We start from the raw sequence: 12,508 nt of genomic DNA, 5'->3' as shown, positions 1-12,508 counted from the left end.
AAAAAAAAAAAAAATTGGCTTGGCTATTCTTCTGTCCTTGTATTTCCATATACATTTTATAATTTGTCAAGTTCCATCCAAAATAAAGGGGAGGGGCACAGGTGGCTCAGTCGTTGGGCGTCTGCCTTTGGCTCAGGTCATGATCCCAGGATCATAGGACCGAGCCCTGCATTGGGCTTCCTGCTCAGTGGGAAGCCAGGTTCTCCCTCTCCCACTCCCCCTGCTGTGTTCCCTTCTCTCCCGGTGTCTCCGACAAATAAGTAAAATATTTTTTTAAAAAGGGAGGGGGGATAAACTATGAGGATTCTGGTTGAAACTGCATCAACTCTGATCAGTTTAAGTAGAAATGGTATCTTGCAATCCGGAATGTTCCATTCCCCAAGGCTGGAACCGGCCCTCTCTGTACTGCTGCTTTAATTTCCTTCAACATTTTCTCTGAAGAGAGCTTGCTCATCATTGCTTAGATTCATTCCAAAATACTTGTTATATTTTTAATATATTTGATATTTAAAGCACATCTTACCTTCCATTCTTTAACTGTAGAAGAAACAACTGATTTTTATATATTGTGTATCTGGAAAACACATTATATGATTTAATGGTTTTTCTAAGTTATTTTTGATTTTTGACATATATACCATATCATCTGGGACTAATAAGAATTTTTTCCTTCCATTACTTAGTTTGCTGTATTTTTTCCCTTCTTTTCTTGCTTTCTTCCACTGGCTGGGACCATCAAGAGCTCCTTGTCTTGTTCCAGAAAGGGGAAAATTTCAGTATTTCACCACTGAGTATTTTTTAAATAACAACTTTACTGAGATATAATTTACATACCATAAAAGTCACCCTTTTAAAATACATAATTCAGTGGTTTTCAGTATATTCATAGTGGGGAGCCATCCCCATGGCCTATTTCTCACACATGTGGTCACCCCATAAAGAATCTCTCTCCCCTATCCTGCCACCCCAGACTGCTCACCCACTCCCTCCCCCTGTGGATTTGCGTGTTCTGGACATTTCTTGTAAATGGAGTCATATGAGGTATGTCTTCTCTGACTGGCTTCTTGCGCTAAGCATCATGTTTTTGAGGCTTACCCACGTGGTAGTGAGAATCAGAGCTTTATTCCTTTTTACGGCTGAATGATATTCCACTGTGTCCCATCAGCCGATGGGACACTTGGGTTGCTGCCACATGTTGGCTGTTACAAACAGTGTAGCAATGAAATTAGAAATTCATGGATAAGTTCTCATGTGGATATTTACTTCATCTTCCCAGATATGTAGCTAGGGGTGGAAGTACGTTGTTTTGTAGATAATGTCAGACTAAGGAATTCCTTTCATTTCTAGTATGCAAAAGCGTTCTTTCTTTCTTCTTTAAACATTAACACGATCGCATGATGTTTATTTTTCTGGTTTTTTTGTTTCTTTGTTTGTGTCTTATCCTCAAATCAACCTGCATTTCTTGAATAAGCCCAACGTAGTCATGGGGTATTAACCTATGTATATATTCCCAGATTTGGTTTGTTAATATTTTAGTTTGGTGAATCCATGTTCATTAGTGAGACTGATTGATAATTTTCCTTTCTTGTACTATCTTTGTCTCCCTACCGTATGGTTATGCTAGCCTTAAAACATTGATAAAATTTGTTAACAAATAACATAGGTCTCTGGTATTCTTTGTCGGGAGGTGTGAAATTACAAATTTGACTCCCTCAATACTTATAGACAATTCAGATTTTCTTTGTCTGTTTCTGACAGTTCATTAAATAGTATTTTCCAGGAAATGGGGCACCTGGCTGGCTCAGTGGTTTAAGCCTCTGCCTTCGGCTCAGGTCATGATGCCAGGGTCCTGGGATTGAGCCCCGCATCGGGCTCTCTGCTCAGCGGGGAGCCTGCTTCCCTCTCTCTCTCTGCCTGCCTTCTGCCTACTTGTGATCTCTCTCTCTGTGTTAAATAAGTGAAAGACTCCTCCCCTAGAAGATAGATAGGATAACTAACCGCTTGTTTGCTTTTCTGTAAACCGCTGGCTTTTAGGTATAGACCAGGTTATTAATTAGGTTATTAATTGCTTATTAATCGCTCTTTTGCCCTTCTGTAACCGCTTGGCTTATAGAAATAATAGAGACGCCATGATGGCATTCCTACCTTCCCCCTTCTTGTTCCCCTTTCCCGCCTCTCTCCTCCTGCGCGCGGGCCCTCAGAACCAATCAGCTTGTTCCCCCTTCCCGCCTCTCTCTTCCCGCGTGTGGGTCCTTAGAGCCAATCAGCAAACTCCACGTATGCCTTTTTCAAAAGTTCTAACTGTCAACCAATCAGTTGCGCTCCACCCAAAACTTGTTTGTACCTGTCTATAAAAACCCGGCACCACCCCAGCCGGGTGTGCTCAGCTAGCAGGAGCTGCTGACCACCCGCAGGCGCCTGCGTAACAATAAAGAACCTCTTGCTGATTGCATCCAGTGGCAGTGTTGGATTCTTGGGTAAGGGGATCCGCGGGTCTTTCATAAGCAAAATCAAAATTATAAAAAAAAATAATATTTTCTAGGAATTATCTTATCATCTAACTTTGCTGGCATAAAGTTGTTGACAATATACTCTTACTGTTCTTTTCCCTGCTCTCAGAATCTACAGGGTCGCTGTTTGTAAGTCCTCACACTGGTGACCTGCGCTCTCCTTCTTTGTTCCTTCATCAACCTTGCTGCTGATTTTATTAGGTCTGTTTTTAAAAAAACCCAAAGGGGCGCTTGCATGGCTCAGTTGGTTGAGCAACTGTCTTTGGCTTGGGTCGTGATCCTGGAGTCCCAGGACAGGGTCCTGCATTGGACTCCCTGCTGAGCGGGGAGTCTACTTCTCCCTCTGACCTCTCCCCTCTCACGGTCTCTCTCACTCTCTTTCTCAACTGATTAAATAAAATCTTAAATAAATAAATAACCAACCAACCCACCCACCCACCCCTAGGATGCCTGGGTGGCTCAGTCCATCAAGTATCTGCCTTCAGCTCAGGTCATGATCCCACAGTCCTGGGATCAAGTCCTCCATCAGGCTCTCTGTTTAGTGGAGAGCCTGCTTCTCCCCCTGCTTGTGCTCTCTTTCACTCTCTCTCTCTGACAAATATATAAAATCTTTTTTAAAAATTTAACCTCCCCCAAACACAGCTGTGGCACTGTGGATGTTGTCTTGCTATGTAACTGTTTTCTATTTTGTTGACAGTTTTGCTCCTTGACATCTCTAGCAGACTCCCCCAGGGCAAGAAGCTACCCAGGGGCTCCAATTTTTTATTTTTTTTAAGATTTTATTTTATTTGACAGAAAGAGACAGGGAGAGAGGGAACACAAGCAGCAGGAGAGGGAGGGGGAGAAGCAGACTCCCGGCACAGCAGGGAGCCTGATGTGGGGCTTGATCCTAGGACCCTGGGATCATGATCGGAGCCAAAGGCAGATGCTTAGCTGAGCCACCCAGGCGCCCTACAAAAATTTTTTTTTTTAAACCACACTGGTGATTTAAAATTTTTATAATTATCAGGCTTTTTCAGTCTTTGGTGGCAAGGTTGGTAGAACCCAAACTGCCAGTATTTAATACAGAAAACTGATTCTTAAGTGTGTACTTTTAAAATTTATGCTATTTGTATGCATTTGTATTACTGATTCCAGAATATAAAAATAATTTAAACAATAAAGGGGCAGTGAACTGGGCATCCTGTTGATTTATGGCAGTAGTACATATCATAGAATCATTTCAGAGACACGCACCACAACTCACAAGTGGGGCGACGGTCTGTATCACGGGCACATTCACTCACTAGCACTCCACTCACATGTGAATATTCCTTAGAGAGGGTATGTCAGGAACAGCAAATGAAGCCTGTCACACTTTGGTATGAATTAGTTGGAGACATCTGTGGCACAAAAAGGCAGACAAGAGACCCCAGGACATAAGACCCATTTCTGAAAGGGACCTCTGTAAAATTTCCAAAATTTAGCTTTATTGAGATGCTAGCTACCAAGTTGTCATATGGAAAACAACCACACCCTTCCAAGAAAAACTAACTCATTGGTACTCTACAGCACAGGAGTAAAAATACTGAAAAGGAGTCGTCACTTTGACATGTGTTCTGGAGGCTGAACCCGTGCTGGCTGCCCCTGTGCCTGGGCGCACAGGGACCCGCTCACATCCTGCGCCGGACCCACACCACACTGCAAAGCCACTGTCAGAGCCAAGTCTCAGGACACAGTTATGGCTGCAATAACAAAGGGGTGGGGACTCCAACACCAGCATTTTCCATGTACTATGTTGTTAAAATAGTTTCTGCAGAAGGATTCATGTAACAGTCCATTAAGCCACAAAATGTTAGAGCAGGAACCTCAGAAGCCAGAGTCCTGGTCTCTGTAGCACAGTTAGTTTCGGCGTCACGGGAAAGCTGCTTCTCTCTATAATGCTGCTTTAAGTCACCTCTTTTTCTGATTGCTTACATTCTTTTAGAAAGTTATTCTTTTCTGACCTGGTTATAAGCTCAAATGTTATCAAAACACAGATTAAACAGTAAAGTCCCTGCATAATTCCATCACCCAGAAATAAACATTATTAAGAGTCTGATATTTATTCCTTATTAATTCCTTCCTGTTTGTACTCAAGAAGGTGCTACGCCTTGCACATTAGAAGAAGGTAAGTTAACATAGCACACGTACTGTTCTGACTTCCTTTTTTTCCTCTTGGGATATTGGGGACAATTTGCAAGCCCGAATAATAACTACAACTGTCTTTCTACAGAGTTTTATGGCAGCCCGGTTCCTGCTCTTTGATGTAACAGTGCTGCCGAGTGCCTTCCTCTAGGCACAGATGTGCACAGATGTCTACCCTGGATCCCTAGAAGTCAAATGCTGGCACAGCAAACAGCTATTGTTAAGCTGTGCTCAAAGAATTAAAGGATTTTGTTTGTCCCAAACACACTGTGTCCAACACTACACTCATCAACATTTTTTCCTTCCCCAAACAGTGTATTTATTTCAAACGAGGCCACTTTTTAAAAGAGAAATTCCAGATTCACAGCAAAATAGAGAGGGAAGCACAGAGGTTTTCCGTATATAACCCCAGCCACCCTTCAGGCATAAGCTCTGCTTTTACCAACATCTGGCATTGGAGTGGTGTGTTTGTTACTATGGATAAACTATACTGACACATAATAATCACCCAAACCCTTCGGTTACATTAGAGTTTATACTTGGTAGTATATATCCTATGGTTTAGGACAAATGTGCACTGACACGGATCCACTATTAGGGTATCACGCAGGGTAGTTGCCCTGCCTTAACCATCCTCTGTGCTCTGCCGATTCACCCCTCCTCCGCTCTGATCTCTGGCAACCACTGACCTTTCACTCTTCTCCACAGCTGTGCCTTCACCAGAATGTAATATAGTCAGAATCATAAAGCGTGCACCTTTTCAAAGTGACTTCTTTCACTAGTAATGTGCGTTTAAGTTTCCTTTCCTCTATGTCTTTTCATGGCTTGATAGCGTATTTCCTTGAAGGATTGAGTAGTATCCCTTCTGTGGGTGGGCTGCAGTTTATTTACCCATCACCTGCTTGAACAGCATCTCGGTTGCTTCCAAGTTTTGGCAGGTGTGAATAAAGCTGCTGTAAATATTCGTGTGCAGGAATCCGTGTGGACTTAAGTTTTCAACTTATTTGGGCAAATATCAAGGAGCACGGCCGCTGGATCACATGGTAAGAGTATGCTTAGTTTTTGAAGAAACCATCACCCTGTCTTCCAAAGTGGCTGCACCATTTTACATTCCCACCAGCAAAGAATGAGAGGTCCTGGTTAAAATAGTTTCTGCAGAAGAATAAAAATCCCTTGCTTGCATGTGGTGGTGATGTCCGTGTTTTGGATTTTTGCCATTCTACTAAGTGTGTAGTGGTAACACACTGTTGTTTAATCTCCAAAGCCCTTTTCTTTCCTTACAGTCTAAGTATTTTTGGAGGGGGAGGTAAGGGTCCTATCTCTAATGTCAGAGTTGTCCCAAATGTTTGGTAATCCTGAGCTATCTGCTTAGTACTATAGAGTATAGGATTAAAATACTGACCAAAGGCTTTGAATATGTGGTGGGGATGGTCAACCTTATTCTTATACCTGGTTGTATTAGTAGTGAGTTTGGATTCTGAACATGTGGGGAAGTTCCTTGTTCCACCAGCCACCCAGACCAACTGGATGAGAATCCAAGTTCAATTCAGGGGCAGATGCCTGTACTTAGAACAAATGCTGGAGACCCCAGGAAGGCTGGGGTCATCTGACCTGCTAGTCTTTTTCTTTTTTCTTAAGATTTTATTTATTTGAGAGAGAGAGAACGAATGGGTGAGGGGCAGAGAGAGAGGAAGAAGCACACACCCCTCGAGTATGGAGTCCAACGTGGGACTCGATCCCAGGACCCTACGATCATGACCCGAGAGGAAGGCAGATGCTTAATCAACTGAGCCACCCAGGCACCCCCCTGACCTGCTACTCCTAAGTGCAGTCTCTAACAAACCTCACTGTTACCAGCATTTATAATTTCTAAACCTGGAACACCCACAAGCTAACCTCTCCCACATGTTTTTGGACTGCGGTGTTGTCTGTCAGAGTCTACATGCCTTTAATCATTAAAGAATTTCTCAAAATTTCTTTCTTCTAATAGTACTAATTATTTTTCAGTAAAGTGTTACCAAAAAACCAAAACAATAACCCCCAACAAATATAGTTTCTGTCATTTTAGGACTTTGGGTGGCCCATGTGCTTAGTCGATCATCTTGATTTGGTCTACCAGGTCATGTTAAGATTCTGGAACAACAAAAATGTGTCTCCTGTCAGAAAATTTGGACACCTGAAGTAGAATAATAAGAATTTTTAAAATAGTCATTATATAATTACCTACTCTATGACAGGCATTTTACATACGTTATTCATTTGCACAAAAATTTGAAAGGAAAGTATTGTCATCCAAGTTGTACAGAAGAATAAACTTTAATCAGAAACAACAGTAACTCATGCAAGGTCCCCATAAGCAGAGGTAACTCTGCTCTCTGAATTGCTCATTTGTAGATCAAAACAAAACAAAACAAAAATAACAAAAAACTGAGGCCAAAGTAGACAAAAAATTCGCCAGAGTAATCATCATCAGGAGGCTCTAAGTTTCTACACACATTTTCTTGTTATTGCTTCAAGGTTCGAAGTTACATAATTTCAGTGAAATTAACATGTAACAGCTCTTTGCTTTGTTAACACTGCCACAGACTGCGGGGAGCAGGGGGGGAAATAAGCCAGTTAACCCCACGAAAGGCATCCCAGGAATGCACAGTCCTCAACATGGCAACAAGGGCGTCTCTGGAATCTGGTAGAGCTCAAGGGTGACCATGTCGAGTGGTGTGAACTTTAAGATCTTTTTTAATGCAAACAGTCTATGGAAACGACACATTTCTTAATCAGCCTCTTCTTCTGAGCTTCCAGCTCCCGCCTTCCTAATGCCTTCGCCTGCCTTTGCTTTCTGCTTCTCCTGTGATTTAGAAAAAATATTTCCCTTGGTAACCATCTTCCCTGGTTACTTTCTTGGCTGTTCTGCACAAAGATCTGAAAGGCATTTATCCCCAAGGGAAGCAGTTATTTCAGATTTTACTAAGAAGTCAGTTAACATTTCTCAACAATCCTCTTTGTTTTAAAGAAAGCTCTGGTTTTGTTTCATTTTCAGCTGGAGACTTAAATGACACCAAGCAAAACCTACTTAGTTTAGAATTTCAGGTAAAAAAGTTTTAAATTTTAAGTTTCTACTAAAGCATGTGGAATGGTTTTAATATTTGGGTGTTTTATGTTGCAAATGTGTTTAACACTTGAGGAAATTACCTCTTACTAATAGATTTTAAAAATGTAAATTGTGCATTATACTGTTTACTTGTTTTTTTTCAGGATGAATACTTCCCAAGTATTTTGAACTTTTACGGAATTAGGATTAAATATATTCTTAATATGTTTAAATAGAATTACATGCTCAATAGAAGTATAAGTTGGTTTGAAAATTACATTCTCTATTTTTAAAATTAGGTTTTAAGAACATGAAGTATTAATTAAAATTGTTTTTCATTTTTAATCCTGTTAAGTTAAAAGGGACAATAGACGTTTCATGGCTTTGTGCAGAAGTTTAAAATTCTCAATTTAATGTTTTAAAAACTTACTTAAGACAGTTGATGAAAAACTTTAAAGGGAGAAAAACAGTAAGTTAACCAGACTTACAGATGGTATTTAATGTTGGGACAAAACAGGAAGTGCTAGAAAGAAAAATTTACTTGATCAAAATAATATCTACTGGGATTAGAGTACCATAAATTTTACCTCTAGAAACACATTTACTCAATTGCAGAGTTGTTTATTAAAGTAAATATTAAATGTAATGCAAAGTTCTATATATCACTGAAAATAGCAAAGGCCTAGGCATCAAATTATAAAGTTAGTATTGAGAGGCCATTTCGTTAAAAATTATTTAGACATTTAGATTCTGACTTTGTTAAAATTAAGATAGCTCTGTAATTTTATTTTTGACATGTATATTTAGGTTTCTGCTTAAGTAAAGGCAAGCCAATTTTGGCGGGGGTGGGGTGGGGTGCGGGGGGGGGGGGGTATAGGGAAAGCCTAAGGGACTTAGGCTGACACCCTCCAGGGTGTCACTGGGGGAGGGCGAGCCCAGACAAGGCCCTGGGACCATGGCCTTCTGAGACCTCATCCAGGGCCAGGCCCCCATCCAGGGCTGGGCTCCTCATAACTCTCACCCATTTCAGGATGGGGAGTCTGCAAAGATGGCCGTCAACGCAAGACAATTTCCGTGAACTCGCTGCACGCCAAGTGCAGCTGCGACGCTCTCCATCAGAGCCCACGTCCCCGCCACTTGGCACATGCTGCTCCCCTCCGGCTGGCAGCCCAGCTTCTCACACTGCTTCCCCTGCTGCCATTGCGGCTCCTTGCCAACCCATCTGCTGGCTCTCTGAATCGACTTTTATAATGTCAACTGCCTGTCGGCTGAGGGATTTGCTCCTCTCACACCCTTTGCCTGTTAGTTCTACTAAAACTGAAGTAGATGACATAAATTTGTAGTTTCATCTCAATGACCCCCAGCAGGGGTTTTGAAGAGACAGTAATTAATGGGCATCTATACTGAACAAAAGCTTGCCCTAAGGGGTTCGCAGGCGTGGACAATGCCTCAGAGGCTGAAGTGAGCAGGTGATGCGTCAGAGCTTGGTCCAAGTGTAACCACCCAGGGAGGGGGACGCTGGCGGCAAAGTTAAAAAGATCTAGTGACATTCAAGAGAACACACCAAGCTGAAGGCCCGCCCTCTCCTCTCACCACACCCTGGAAGGAACCGAAGACCTCTTAAAACAAGGGGAATGCACAGCTGCACTAGGAGATAAGGAGGGGAGGGGTTCCTGGCCATCTAGATCCTGGGACGAGCACCTCCGAGACCAGGAGGCGACTGAAAAAGACATTAAGTGAGGGAGCACTCGTGTGGAAAATCAAGTCCTCGTTAGGTTAAAAGATCCCAAGGATAAATAAAAAAAAAATGAAAACCAAACAAAATGAAAACAAGCCTGTGCTTTATAGTAAAACTTCTGACTATTAGAGAGGAGTTGAAAATACGAAAACAGCTTCCACACAAAGAGGGAAAAAAGACTTCTTACAAAGAGATGAGAATCACATTTAAGACTTCTCATCAGTAACATCAGTAAATGGACAACAGCTAAGGTTTTGGAGGAAAACAATTTTGAGATCGTTATTCTATCTCCAACTAAACAAAATTCTAAACAATTTTGAAATCATTATTCTATTTCCAAAAGTTATATTTTCTGATGTAAGATTTCAAAAATTTTAAAACCCAAAACATTCCTTTGGAGAGAGAGGATATATTTCAGTAGGAAATAAAAGTAATCCGAGGGAACTCCTGGTTCTGATAATGCAAACAAAGCACTCCAGAGAGCAGATGCTGAGAATAGATTAGAGGAAAAGAGCAAGACTAATATTTGAGATAGAACTGAAACCAAATAGGTTTGAACAGCTTTTTTCTGAAGGCATCTGGAAGGAGTGTCCAGAAAAGGCAGTGGAGAATTTCTTTGTAGTTTTAAAACAGCCTCAGGAGGCAAGAGAGAAATAAAACTCTAGGCACTGGGATGTCTGGATAGCTCAGTGGGTTGAGCATCCAACTCTTGATTTCAGCTTAGGTCCTGATCTCAGGGCTGTGGATCGAGCCCCACGTCAGGCTCTGCGCTCAGCTGGGAGTCTGTTTGAGATTCTCTCTCTCCTTCTACTCTTCTCCACCCCCCTCCCCTGCAGGCTCTCTCTCTGTCAAATAAATAAATGAAATCTTTTAAAAACAAACAAAACAAAACAAAAAACCATCTAGGAACAGGGCCATGCCAGCAGCAGCATGAAGGGAAGGTGATGTGGCAAAGTCCTCAGGATCTGGTTTGGGGCTCAGTGTAATTAGTAATTAGGGACAGTGAGGCTCAGCTTCAGATCACTGTCTATAACTGGTAGTGCCTAACCTCATGACTGAAGCAGATGTAAATCCTTCTGGGATAAAGAATATATCACCCAAGGCTTCAAAGTATTTTCCTAATTTTCATTATACAACATCTGGTGCTCAATCAAAAGCCATGAAGCATTTGAAGAAACAGAACAACATGGCTACCACCCCAGGGAAATAACAGAAAATAGAAATAGGGTCCAGAAAATGGCAGTCTTCAGATATAGAGTTAAAGAGAAATGGGATTAAGTGTTCAAAAAGTACAAGACTGAAACTTTCAGTAGAGAATTAGAAACAATGAGAGAAACTCACTGAAAACTCAAAAGCTAAAACCCACAATAACAGAATCAAGAAAGTCAATGGACAGATTTGTTGTTGAAGAGATAATGAACTGGGATAGAGGTTGAAAAAATGACCAGCATAATTCATGGAGTGACAGGAGTGAAGATGACGAGAGAGTGCAGACACAGTAAAAAGGCCATCACCCCTGCAGGTGTGGCTTTGGACAGAAACAGGACAGAAGTGGGAAAGTATTAGGTGGAAATATGGGCCCAGCATGCTTCCGCTGCACAACTCTGCTTAGGTGGAAATATAATAAGAGCTGACAAATCTCCAAATTTAATGAGGCCATAGATTGAAGAAATGTTTAAGTCCCAAAGAGGATAAAAACAAGAAAATCCTACCTCTGTATAATAGAGGAAAACATCTGGAAACCAAAGACAAAGAAACTATCTCCAAAGCAGCCAGAAAAAAAGTTACTTTTAAAGGAGAAATAATCAGGTTGGCAGGTGCCTATTCAATCAAAACTAAGGAAACAAGAAGATATTAGAATGAAATCTTCAAAATGATGAAACAAAAAACTTGTCAATCTACAATTCCATGTCTAGCAAATACATTCTTTCAGAAAGACACAATACATAAATCTTTTCAGATGCATACGAAAAAAGAACTGGCCACCAGTAGTCCTGCATTAAAGCAAATACTAAAAAGTATTCTTCAATCAGAAAGAACATAACCCTGACAGGAGACTGACACTGTGGCAGAATGAGCAGACATGAAAGGATAAATGATTAGGTGATTTGAAAGCACTGGTTTTCAGCTGGGGCAGGATGATTCTCTTCATCCCCCATCTGGTAATGTGTGAAGGCATTTTTGCTTGTCATTATCAAAGGGAAGGTGCTGGTTCCGTCTAAGGAGTAGAGGCCAGGGATCCTACTAAATAGACAAAGACCAGCCCTCCACAAAAAAAGAACTATTTAATGCAAATGTTAATAGTGCTAAGGTTGAGAGAGCCTGACCTAAATGAAAATCAACATCATTGTCTTCTAAAAACTTAACATATACAAAGAATTAATATGATGGACAAAGCACTTGTGCTGGGATCAGGCGACTGGAGGTGAAGCTGTCCCTTGCATTGTCCAGGAAGAGGGGAAGGTACTAATTTATATTAAGACTTGATAAGTTGAGATGTAATAAGTAATAAATAGTGTAAATTATAATAGTAAAAAGTGTAAATTAGTAACAGAACAATGAAAACTCACTAATCAATTTTAAAAAACAAGTAAGAATTTAAAATAAAGGAAAAACAAACCACAGAACAGGCAGGACAAATAGAAAGCAAATTGTCAGAAAATAGATTTAAACCTAAACATGTCAAGTATTACATTAAATATAAATAGACTAAATGTTTCGGTTAAAAGATAAAGATTGTCAGATTGCATTAAAAAACCTCCATATGCTAATGTAAAGTATATTAAAATAGAAGATTATAGTAAGATGACAGTAAAATGATGCAAAAATTATATCAAGCAGATGTATACCAAAAGAAAGCATCCATATTACCAAAGTAGATCTTAAGACAAAAGCATGACTAGAGATAGAAAAGTACTTAATGATAACAGCACTAGAAAGAGATTACAATTCTAGATTTGAATATACCTATAAGGTAGCCTTGAAATATATTAATAAACATTACCA

General features: G+C 40.7%; 2 protein-coding genes across 4 annotated transcripts in view; one reads left to right on the top strand and one right to left on the bottom strand.

Annotated features, from left to right (window-relative positions):
* Positions 1 to 12,508, bottom strand: part of CENPP (centromere protein P) — a 227,667-nt gene that overhangs the window by 33,783 nt on the left and 181,376 nt on the right. The gene's annotated exons all lie outside the window — the stretch shown is intronic.
* The window catches only part of ECM2 (extracellular matrix protein 2), a 33,278-nt gene continuing 28,142 nt past the window's right edge, over positions 7,373 to 12,508 (top strand). For both annotated transcript variants that reach the window (XM_059412028.1, XM_059412027.1), the window contains exons 1-2: positions 7,373 to 7,391; positions 7,714 to 7,763. In XM_059412028.1, coding sequence (XP_059268011.1) covers positions 7,382 to 7,391; positions 7,714 to 7,763 — 60 coding nt within the window. In that variant the 5' untranslated portion in view covers positions 7,373 to 7,381. The remainder of the gene's footprint in view (positions 7,392 to 7,713; positions 7,764 to 12,508) is intronic.

Source organism: Mustela nigripes, chromosome 9 (assembly GCF_022355385.1).
Source record: "Mustela nigripes isolate SB6536 chromosome 9, MUSNIG.SB6536, whole genome shotgun sequence".
Lineage (NCBI taxonomy): Eukaryota > Metazoa > Chordata > Mammalia > Carnivora > Mustelidae > Mustela > Mustela nigripes.
The sequence above is the reverse complement of the archived record's forward strand: the minus strand, read 5'-3'. Positions and strand labels throughout refer to the sequence as shown.